This window comes from Osmerus mordax, chromosome 16, assembly GCF_038355195.1.
Source record: "Osmerus mordax isolate fOsmMor3 chromosome 16, fOsmMor3.pri, whole genome shotgun sequence".
NCBI lineage: Eukaryota > Metazoa > Chordata > Actinopteri > Osmeriformes > Osmeridae > Osmerus > Osmerus mordax.
This window is the reverse complement of record NC_090065.1, coordinates 10,958,248-10,970,205: the sequence shown is the minus strand read 5'-3', so window position 1 is coordinate 10,970,205 and position 11,958 is coordinate 10,958,248. Positions and strand designations below refer to the sequence as shown.

At 48.2% G+C, this 11,958-nt stretch overlaps 1 protein-coding gene across 1 annotated transcript in view; it reads right to left on the bottom strand.

The window, feature by feature from the left end:
* Positions 1 to 6,557: 6,557 nt before the first annotated feature.
* The window catches only part of LOC136958937 (ephrin type-B receptor 1-like), a 98,856-nt gene continuing 93,455 nt past the window's right edge, over positions 6,558 to 11,958 (bottom strand). Inside the window, 2 exon segments of the mRNA XM_067253093.1 lie at positions 6,558 to 6,989; positions 10,290 to 11,701. Of these exon segments, the coding sequence (XP_067109194.1) occupies positions 11,593 to 11,701 (109 nt within the window). The 3' untranslated portion in view covers positions 6,558 to 6,989; positions 10,290 to 11,592.

Below are 11,958 nucleotides of genomic sequence, written 5' to 3'. Positions count from 1 at the left end.
TTGGAGCACAGATGACTACTGGTGCAAATATCATGCTGAAAATGCAAGACTATGTCTTGAGTACAGACCTTAAAGAGAGATAGATTCACACATGAACAATGGAGGATTGAGTGTTGACACGTAGCACACAAGGAGAGAGAGAGAGAAAGAGAGAGAGAGAGAGAGAGAGAGAGGAAGAAGGGAAAGAGAGGGAGGGAGAATGAGAGACGGGGAGAGGGGGAGAGAGAGAGAGAGAGAGACAGAGGAAGGGGGAGGGATCAAATGAGCCTGCAAGGCTCAGGGCAGATGAAGGAAGCAGAGTTGTCCTCCCTCTCCAAAGAGAGAGAGAGATAGAGAAAGAGAAAGAGAGAAGAGAGAAGAGAGAAGAGAGAGAGAGCATAGAGTGAAAGTGGAAAGAGCAGGGCAGGACTGAGGAGGTGAGGGAGATATCTACAGGGACTTGCTCATCACACGCAGTTCCTTCACTCCTTTCATCAGCCTAGACCCAGCCCTCTCACAGGGGGACTGGGAGGAGGAGAGATAGAGGGAGGGAGGGAGACGGAGGAGATGAGAAGAGTGTCTTGGGGGGGTGAAGGGCAGATATCTCTAGACTAACTCATGCCCCCCCACCCCCTCTCCTACACACATACACACCCACCCCATCCTCATTTCTGCACGCACTGCTTCAATCCGGGAGAGACATGACGGAGACAAGCGCAGCTTTGGCATGTATCTTTGAACAAAGCCTCACTCGCTGCGACAGACTCATGCACGCCGGGGTTTTGGAAAAATCCATAATAATGGCCGGGGAGAGAAATGGAACTCATTTGAAGCCACATTAAATTCTCATGAGCTGTCTGGTTAATTGTGAAGGCCTTTCAGAGCGGCACGGTAGGAAGGAAGCCGTCTCCTCCATCACACTGGGGAGAAGATCGCAGGCAACATCACTGGACAAGCTAACAGGACCAGCTCACACGCCTGGGGAAAAGACACAGGCCATGCATTATTCAGATCAAAGTTTTATTTTTTTGGGGGGGTGGTTTTAACTTCTCCCCATGGAAAAAAGAACACGACTCTATTCCTCCATGTTTTCGTTAACATTCTATCGTTTTTTTGTTTTAATAATTCCTGCACAACCCCAGATTGAGCGACCTAAGGAAGGTGTCAGCTTTCATGGCCGTGTAGATAGATATAGCTGCCTGTCCTCAGCAATTAGGCTAACCAGGGTTCTGTATCTGTGTTCCGCTTTGTTAGAGCGTGTTTGTGCGTGTGTGTTGTGTCTCTCTCCACTCGCTCCGACCAATTGGCAATCCCCAGAGAGCCACTTAGGCTCTCCTCCATCCAGGCTCTTGAGGTACAGCCTCTCACACACACTGCTTCCATCAGTCAGACGCCAGTCCACCACACAGACACACACATTATATGGAAGTGCGTACACACAAACACACATCAGCTTTTCCCTGGGTTTGCTGACAGAATTCTCCTGACCCCAAGGTCAACACCAGCCACTGTTCCAGTGGGGCCATGTCAAGGCTATGACGATCCTCATTATCAATGCGCCCCTGCCCCCACCTATCCACCAGCATACCCACCTCTCACATGACCCCATACAATTAATGTATCCCACCCATTCCCCTTTCCAACACACAAACCTGTCAGTTGCAGGTGACATCTTTATGCTACATTTTGCATCCTAACCGTGGCGCCCATTAAGTCCGAGCAGGAGAAACTGACGCAGGAGAGATCTGCGTGTCGACGTCTCCCAGGGGAAGCATACAACACGACTCTTCTGGTGTTAGCATGGAAAGCATTATCTTACTGTAAGTGCTTGTGCTGTAGCTGAACATACCTTTCATGTCTGTAAGCATCTGCTGACACGGCTAAAGTCATTAGCTCCGACGCTAGCTGATGTCAACAGGGCACTCTTACAGCGCTGCAGCCTGGGAGAGTCGCACGCCATGCCTTGGACGAGATACTATTTGTAATCCTTCTGACAACCTTGGCTTGATTAACAATGCCTGGCACAGTTAATCCAGTGAAGTGCTCCCAAAAGGGTACACAACCAAACATAAACCCAGGCCAAACATACGCTTCTGAACTACTGAGAAGGTGATGGAGTGTTTCAGCCCAGGCCTGTAAAAACGACGGCGTGGCCCTCACACTGTCCGGAGCGCGTCACATCTGAAGGATGGCTGCGGATGTGATGAGCTGCCTGCCACAGTTTAGTCTGATCTCCATCCTTTAGAGTAGTTGATGTGCCTGCCGTGGCTCCGAGACAGGAGCCTGGGGCTCGGATCCTTCAGGGGGCGCTACACATCCAGGTGACCTCGTTAGTGAGCGAAGGTTAGCGGCATCTTTCACCGCATCTTTCACCTTCAAGTCTATACCTGACTTCTATGTTAATTTTTTTATCTATTTTTATTCTCTGACTGGATGGCAAGCCACATCCACACTGGAAAGATGTGCCAGGAATTCCGCGTCACTTTTAAAGTTTGATGTGTGTGAAAGAGGTGTCCTGTCACCTCAGATGGAGAGGCGGAGCCTCGCCCACAAATATGACAACGTTTCTTATTCAAGGAGTGCCTACTCTTGGCTACTTGTAATATATGACCTTCATCCTTCACTCTCCTTCATTTCACTCTCCATTACTCCTCCCCCCTCCTCCTGTTCCTCCTCTGGCTTTTTCTAAAACAAAGCACTCCTTCTGTGTGAACTCTCTAATTAGACAGGCCTTGACTGTGGACCCCCCCCCCCCCCCCACCACCACCTTCCCCTTCATTTCTGTGGGAAAAAAATATTTCATTGATTTTTGAGGGGGGGGGGTGTAAAGCAAGGGGCACAGTGGGGTTCTGTGTGGGATTAGACCCAGCAGGTGGTGCACAGGAGGAGGAAGGTTGGGGTGTGGAGTATGTGTCTACTCCACTCTCCATCCTCAACTCTCACTGAGAGAGAAGCACAGCTCTCATCTTTGGTCCTTTCATAGGCTGTCTTGTTGCTACTTATCCACTCAGAATTACCCCTGCAAATACTTTCATAAATAGAACATTATCTACTGTATCACATAGGTGGGGGTAAAATAGTTGAGACAACTGACAAGTTGGCAGATTTTCCATAATCTTCCAATTTAATGCATGCCTACGTTTGACTCAATACATTTGGAACGCTTGTGATTTTTCACGGAAATGAAAGCTATTTTTAAGAAGCATTTCAGTTTCGAGAACAGACAAATAAGCAAAATCCTGTTAAATTTTTCGTCGCTGTTTCTCTGAGTGAATACATGAGATCGTTTAATTGGCCTGATGCTATTGTTCTCCCAGAGGAACACAATGCTCTCTCTTTCCTTCTCTGTTTCCTACTCTGTTTCTCTTTCTTTCTCTCTCTCTTTCTTTCTCTCTCTCTCGTCTTTCCCCTCTTCTCCTGTCACTTCAGCCTCTCTAAATTACGCCTTCACCCTGCAGGTGCCAACATATCCTTGAATATGATTATTCATACCACTCTGAAGATTGCTTTTGGTAATTATATATATTATAATTAAATTTGATGAACTCCTTCGAGACACAAAATCTCATTTGACCGAGGCGTTCTGTTTCTTCCACGACATGCAAATGGAGAAACGTCTCCTGCCATTAAGCTGATGTAACAAAACCAGAGTTGAGATGTGCCACACTTTTCCAAACTCGCTTTTGGTTCATCAATAACTAAACAGTGCGCCAAACAAATGCAAATGCCCTTGCTTCCATCGAAAGGAGATAAAAGGCGAGGAGACAAACACGCTCCCTCACCAAGGTTAACACTCACTCAGCCGCTGAGAGAACGAGCGGGGTAAATTTGTCTTTCATTTTCAGAGTCTAATAATCACTTAAGCCTTAATAAACAAGTGATCAGAAAGCAAACAAACAACAAAGCATGAGAAGGTCAATACCTGCTAAGCCGGACCTCACTGCCTCCAAATGAGATGAGTCAGAGGAAGGCACCGTAGTCCTCCAGATGCTCCGCTCCGAGGAAACACAACACTCAGCTCTCCTCTCTTTTCTCTCCTCTCCTCCTCTCCTCTCATCTCATCTCCTCAACTTTATTCTCCTCTTTTCTCCTCTGCTCTGAATTTTCTGTTAGTTAGAAGAGTGGGTTGGGGTCTCAGGAAGTAGGCTTGATAATGATCACATTCGCTCGCTCTCCTTCTTTACAACGGTTGACTGCTAAGGCCAAGAAACAGTCATGTCCAGTGTCAAGCTCGAACACATAACACTGCAGGGTTTAAGGCACATGATGTTTACTCTGTAACATGCGTACGGCTAACGGCGGCCTGACAGCCAATCAAAACACCTTACTTGGATTATAGGCCTTGGTTCATCACTATGGGCAACCACTTGACAAGGAAACATAGGTCATATTGCTTCCTCTCCTTTCTCTCTCCCACTCCTTCTCTCTCAGAGGAATTCTATAAGCTTTATGGCATGCAGGAAGCTGATATTACTATGCGTATGTGTTCTCTATGTGTTCTCTCGTTGATTAAAAATGTTACTGATAATTGTTGATGCACAGAGCTCGTGTCTGTTTGATGCAAATGTGTATCAGGTGGAGTCATTGTGCCATGAAATACTGTGTCAGATAAAAGAGATGAGTGAGAGATAAGTTCAGGAAGGATGCAGTCCTACATATTGAGTTCAGTAATCAGCATGGTGTAAGATACTACCTCTGTGTCACTAAGAAGTGTTATAAAACATTGCACATTGCCTGAGCCATAATTGTCATATTATACAACGGTCTATCAGTCACCTCTTCCCAGTGTACTGTGTGCCCTGTCATCTCTCTCCCTCTCCTTTTCTTTCCTCCCGTCATGCTCACTTTAAATGATGCTCTCTCCAAATAACGCTGGCTTGTCGTGTCTTTTAGCCTCTCTAACTGTCTGAGTCAGGCCCGCGGTCTGTGTCCTCATCTCCTCGTTACCTGAGGAGCTTTGAACCTTTTTTGTGTTTCATGCGCCCACTTTCCCGTCCGGGCTCCTTCCCACTGCTGTGCCTTGTTGAACGGAATCCTTTTTCATTCTCTCTCTCGTTTGTCTCTTCTCTCTCTCTCTCTCTCTCTAGCCCAGTTGCTATCCCCGTCCCCCTCTCTGCAGGGGCGCCCTGCTGTGCTACAATCCCTTCCTCTCAGGTGATTGCAGGGTGAATATTGATTAAGGCCCAGATTCTCTGCTGAGAAGTCACTTTTTAAACTTCCTGTGACTTTAATCTGGAATACAGAGTTGGCTCACGCTCCACCCCTAAACACTCTGCCATGTTTGGTTTAAGACACACACACACAAAAGGCTTGCACACACATACATAGTATTCACACACACCAAAGTAATCCAGGCAGATCGAAATCTAATGCATTCCTCCTTGTGCCAGACCCATTCACATCCCACTCCCTCTAATTGCTACTATTAAAGTTACAAACAGTATCAATTAAAAAAAACAATTCCTCACCGGGCGTTAGTCGTATAAATAGCCATTGTGTCGTGTTTAATTGACTATTAGAGAAGCACTACAAGTGCAATTAAGGCAGCCATGTGACCTTGTGATGGGGCTGAGACGAATGTCAGTCAACAGAGGAAGCGCTGGGCGTTCTGCAACGCTGCCGCTCCACCCGGCCTCGGACGCACTCTGCACTGCTCGTCTGGCGTCACCGGATCTTTACGCTCATATCTCGCCATCTTAACACAGACGTGCAGATCCGGTCCTTTCTCCCCCTGCGTTGGTTTGAATCGTAACTTTTCTTTTTCGCCCTCTTTTCAAATGAAAAGGACCCCCGTGAGTTTTGGAACGCGACAACTCCCGTAGGGTGATGTGGATGCCAACGACACAGATCTGATGTTTGTGCTCAGTCGGCTGTCAAAGGGACCGCAGCATCGGTTTGATCGGAAACCCTCAAGTATTTGGCCATCGTTTGGAACAGCAATGGAGACGGGTGGTCTTCTCCTCTCCTCTCGTCCGTCCTTCTCCTGGCAGTTATCCCACATTGGCCCTTCCACTCAAATTGAGCAAGATGTTATTGATCAAGGACTGCCTGGTAGACAGTTGTGGAGGTACTGGTGAGCAGGGGGGCGTTGGATGCCCTCCCAGTCTCTGATGCCTCCCATCATTAACCATATGATTACCATGTATCTCTCTCTTCCTCCTTCCCTCTCGCTCTCTTTCTGGTTCCCTCTCTGTTCGCAGGAGCCTGAACGCAGTGGTCCGTGCCGACGCTCAGGTACAGGTGAGTGCCAAGTGGGAGAGAACCTCCGTTCCGCCGTTTTGTCTAAACGCGGCCGTTTTTCTCGGCGTCTGGCCCGAGAGAGATATCTGAGGAACGTGGAGTGACGGCTCGTTTAAGGATGGGGGGCGGGACGTCTTTTTATCAGTGTGCAATGCACACTTGTCTGACAGGAGGAATGTTCCAGTCGTTATGAAGTGGGGCAGTAGACACCAGACCCAGACTCTGCCCTGACTCACAGCAGGGTCTTGTGGCACAGGAGAATGGAACATGTCAGTGGGAGCCAAACCACCAAGTTAGCATTAAGAATCAATGGGAGCCGGACCAGCACGTGATTGACTTGTTTTCCAAGGCATTTATTGAGTGCATTTTTAGTACAATTCTTCTCATAAAGTTACGGCTTACAAACTCGGACACATACTCGTCACAATTTACAAGTGGTAGCTATACAGCAACGAAAGGGAACAACACACACGCACATGTGCACAAACATACACACGCACGCACACACGTGCACACACAAACGGTTCCTTCATTCGTAAGTCATCCCAAAGTGAGGTTGTCCTGTCATGCTGGAACAAATCCACCCTCTTCGCTTCAGCGGAATCCTCATGGAAAGTCCGAAATGCTCAGCTTTGTGTGTTCCTTTTGTGTGTGTATAAAAGTGTGTGTGTGTGTGTGAAGAAGTGTGTTTAGGTGTGTATGAAAGAGGGTATGTTTTTGTGTCTGTATGTGTCATTTTGGGTGCTTTCATGCACGTGTCAGTCCACAATCTGAAAAAGATGAAACAGTGATTTACTAAATCTGACAGAAACCATATTTGCGGTCGTTTTCACAGAGGCAGCAACGTTCTACACTCCATTTCCAGGGATTTCCAACCATCCAGACAGTTTCCAATGAACCCGCATCATAACTTTCATGTTCTCTGTTAGCGTTCTCAGATAACGGTTGGTTCTGATTAGTAAATTGCTTTAGAAAACAGACGGCAGACTACCCTTCAATTGATCACATCCAAGTGCCATTAGATTCAGAGCTTTACAAAGACAAACATGAGCAAATGGAAAAAGAAAATTACACTAGTGCATAATAAATACCCTGTAATGTGATTCACAGACATGCTCTTAGGTTGAATGGAAAATACTTGAGACACGGTTGAATGGAAGCCTAATGATTGGAATTAGATCGCTGGTGTGAATGAATAGATTGATATGAATATGGAGAACATATGATTATGTTTACGTGGCTTGGCGTATCGGTGAATGGAAATGAGGGCAGTAGCTGTTCAGTATTGCTAAATATCCAGATGCAAAGCAAGTGGATAAAACAACTGTTGTAGGAAAACATCCAATCTGCCTCCCACGAGGGACAACTTCTCTGGGGGCCATTTTGTCGCTCTAAACTCCCTTTTTTCCCCAGCAATTTCTCGATCCCTTTTTCCGCCTCCAAAAAAATAAATCCTCTGCTACCCCCTTCCCTTCCACGCCCCCCCCCCCCTTGTACAGACACAGGTTGTCAAGCCTAAGCCACTCTCTCTTCACTAAGGACCAGGCTGCGGTGTCCAGGCTGTGATAGACGACCCCTCCGTGTGTGTGTGCGTGTGTTTGCGGTCCCCATCACTCTGGCCCCCCTGGGGCTGATCAGATGCCTGTCAGATGTGGGTCCCAGCAGGTATCCACGGACACAGCCTGGAGTCGATGGAGCACAGAGGCAACCATCCCTCAACCCTCACACACACACACATACGGCCCCAGCCAAGCCTGGCGTGGACTGCACAGTTTGGGCCCACAATGGCTTTGTTACACCCAGGATGAATGAGCTGGTGCTCAACCAGGACAAGGGGGAGGGGGCGGGGGCTAACAGAGGGGGGGAGGAGGGGGGGGAGGAGGGGCCCTACTTAATACTCTGTTAACGGGGCCGCCATCGACTTCTCATTCAGGAATGAGAAGTCAATACTGTACCCTTCTGTCATGGAGAAGAGAACTCTGGGCACGTGAAGGGCACGGAGCAGGGGCCGGATCCTTGTGGGAGTGTCGCAGAATGACGCCAGCCTATGATAGCTCTCTGACCACCAAGACACGCTGTGATGACATCATCCCCTGGGAAGGCTGTAGCGCGGGTCTTGGAGGCGGCGCGAGGGCGTGACATGATACAGTGGCCCGTAAGGGGCTTCGGGGGTTTTGAGGGGGGCTCAAACAAGTCCTGCTCTGCAGAGGAAGGAGAATGAAAGGGAACAAGATCGGACCGCAGGGACAGCCTTCCACACTGACATTGACACGGTGTCAAGACCGAGACTTTTATGTCATGAGAATGTGACTGACGCAACACTGCTGTATCGAGTGTCAGGGATATCCTGGTACATCAGCCAGTCCTGGGAGCAGGCACTTCTGCTGGGGGGGGGGGGGGGGGGGGGGAGGGGGATTCCCAAGTGGTGCTGGATAAACCAAAAACTGTACATTACACATCGCCATGAAACTCCTGTTGGAGTTCTTATGCCGTGCTTTAACACCAGTCCCATACTGTACGTCTTTAGAAGCCTGAGCCTAAAGAACCAGGCCACACTTGTGGCTTAATGATATGATCATATGATATTACCTGAGCCTCCAGCTCTCTCTGACTCAGAGAGCTGGAACAGGGTCAGTCCAGACATCCCTTCTTCTACAGGCTAAGGACACCAATCACTGTCGCAATCACGAAACGCCAGCTCACCTTGGTCTGGCTGAATGGCAGCAGTGTGCTGTGCGGTTTCTCGCTAGCTCGCACAAGCTACAATTCCTCAATCGGCTCCTAAAATACCTTCCATCTTCAACCTCCATTTACTTTCTTTCATAGGGACTTTGTCTGGCTTCATTGAACTACGGACATCTGTATGATCTGATCTCAACGGGCTACGAGGGGCCACCAGCTGGCATTCTGGGCCCGCTGGGTGAGGGACACATTGTCAGTTTTCCTTCATTTTCTCTTCGCAACAGGTACTTTGCAGAAAGCAACGGCAGAGGTCTTAAGTACCACCAAGTTGCAGTGATTGGTTGGAACTGTAACAATGCCTACATAACTGTCACAGCTCTCAAAATTGTAAAAAAAAAAAAATATATATATATATACTGGATCTGCAACGCATTAGTGGTCTTTGACATTTGCATAAGAACATGAGTTACAAAGTTTTGGGCTTTTTAGGCTGCAGTTTCTTTACCCTTCCCGTCTTGCAATTGTAATGAGCAAGTAAGTGCGTGTTCCACAACGCGATTGTCGTGTATTGCACTGCTGTCAGGCGCAGGCATCAAAGGCACTCACTAATAGACCATTACCGACACAAAGGCTGAGTATTTTCCCTCTGGCATTTAATGAGAGAGGGAGACCACGGGAGTAACAGCAGCTCGACGGATGGGGGTGAACGCAAGGTTTTGAGGCCGCCTTGTTTGTTCTGTTGTAAAGCTAATAGTGACCATACATGGTGATTCAGGATGTATAAACCTCCTGTAGTCTTTCATGACGAGGGGCCGTGCTGGACGGTGGCCGGTGTCCTCGTAGGCAGCCTAAGTCTCTGTGCCCATCAGGGTGGCATCAGGCATCGGCTGGCAACGCCGACCCCCCCCCCCCCCCCCCAGATGTTTCCTTGGCGTTGGGAAGTGAGTGGCGGCTGGCTGGCTTGATGAGCTGATCTGCTATTCCTGTCTGTCTGGCTGTCTGTCTGTCACCTCCAGCCCTTCAGACTGCTACTGGGGAACACTTGAGCAATCTGCTTGGTGTCTCGACGCCATGGGGAAACCTTCAAGAACCATGTTTACCTCGTGATTTTACTGGGGCTTTCAATTTCGAGGGGTTCTGGATTGCTTGTGTCTAGACGAACACTTTTGAAAGTGTGTGGAACATGCATGACAGGTGAAGAGGGTCTGAGGTCCTATAACGTTGATGCTATGGCAGTGAAATGAATATCAGTATGAATCTCTCACACACCCTAGGATTCTCTCTGTGTCATGGTAACTGCTCCAAATCATAGCTTCACTTGTCTTTGTGTTTGATATAAAGACCTTTATGTCACACTTTATGTATCCGCAACAATCGTAGATACGTACCTTATGACTTGGGCCTGCAGGTGTAGACAACCCTCTCTATTCTGGACTGTTCCAAACACTCCAACACAAACAACAAGGAAAAAAAGAAAGGCATCTGTACAAGTAAGTGCTAACCAGCAAGATACAGCTTGGATACACACCCACGTTTAACACCGTTTTTTTTTTTTCTTCTTTTTTTCTTCTTCTCTACAACATTTTTACATCGACATCTACGACAACAGTCCTTTGTACATGGTCTTTTGTACGGTTTCTTCCAGGTGAGAGTTTGTTGACGTTGTTTCCTCAGGCCCCCTGAGGGAAGTGAGGTGAGCAATGGAACAGGGTCGGGCTGACCTCCGGAGGGATAGGGGGCGCTCTAGGAAACGACACATTGTCTGCGTCCATTACAATCCTGCCAATAAACACGTATTTTGCAAAAAAATGCAAGCAGAGACAGTTTTGTACAATTGAGTATTCATATGTGCCACCTTCAATATGAAGATTTATTCTAAAGATATATATAGATATTTAGTAAGAGATGTACATATTTATATTATTCTCAGAATCTGGGGGAGGCTGTTTGGGAGGTCCTTTGGCAGGGCCTCACACCCAGATATCCCCAGGTAGTGTTGAAGTTAAAAGGAACAAGGAGAGAGCCTTGTCTCTTGGGTGGGAAAATAATGGCAAAGAATTTGAACAATGGAAACAATTTTCCAAGAGTCCATGAGTCCAAAATTGTAAGTTCAGGCTGAGATACCACCCAAATCTGCTCTGTATGTGTGTCTATCTTTGTTTCTTTCTCAAAAAGTTCATTTTCCCAGGTAGCTCTGCCAAGGTCAAGCTATTCTAACTCAAGTCAAGGCTTCTTCCAACTACACATCAGACATGCTCATCTAAAACACTGGGTATCCTTATAAAATCGACTCAAATCATAAAAGCCCATAAAAGAATCAAGTCGGATATTCTCTGAGACTGTGGATGTGCCTGTGCTATGGGGGTAGATTGGGGCGAGTGGGGGGGTTAGGTGAGGGATTTAAACACATCTGAAAGTCCCTCGTCCCGGCAGAGACGAGGGCCCCAGGTCCAGATAAGAGATGAGCACATGACAAGTGGAGTCTCAACGCTGCCCTCCAGAAGAGCCACGACAGCAGTGGATGATGGTCAGTCTGGTCTCGCGGGGTGCGGCGTTGGATTAGATTAGGATGATGGTCTCGACCCTGGCGCGTTCCGAGGGGTCGGGGGTCATTCGGGGGCTGCTGCTGCGGTCGTCGTTGTTGTTGTTCCTCCGAATGCTGCTCGCCTCGCAGAACAGCGCCCCCTGTAGTCATGCCATGGCAGTGGGCGACTGGCTCATGTGCACCCGCATGGACTGGACATTGCTGAGGATCTTCTTCTGGTGGCCGGCCAGGGTCACACCTATCCTCAGCAGGTCTCTGATGGGAGGGAGGGAGAGAGGGGGGGAGAGAGGGACAACGACGGAAAGAGGAAGAGCGGTGGGTCGAGCAAGATGGAGAGAGAGAGAGAGAGAGACAGAGGAGAGAGAGAGAGAGAGAGAGAGAGAGAGAGAGAGAGAGAGAGAGAGAGAGAGAGAGAGAGAGAGAGAGAGAGAGAGAGAGAGAGAATGAGGGACGGCGAGTGACAAAATGAGAGAAAGTGGAAGAGTGGGTGAAAGAACACGGAGAAAGAGAGA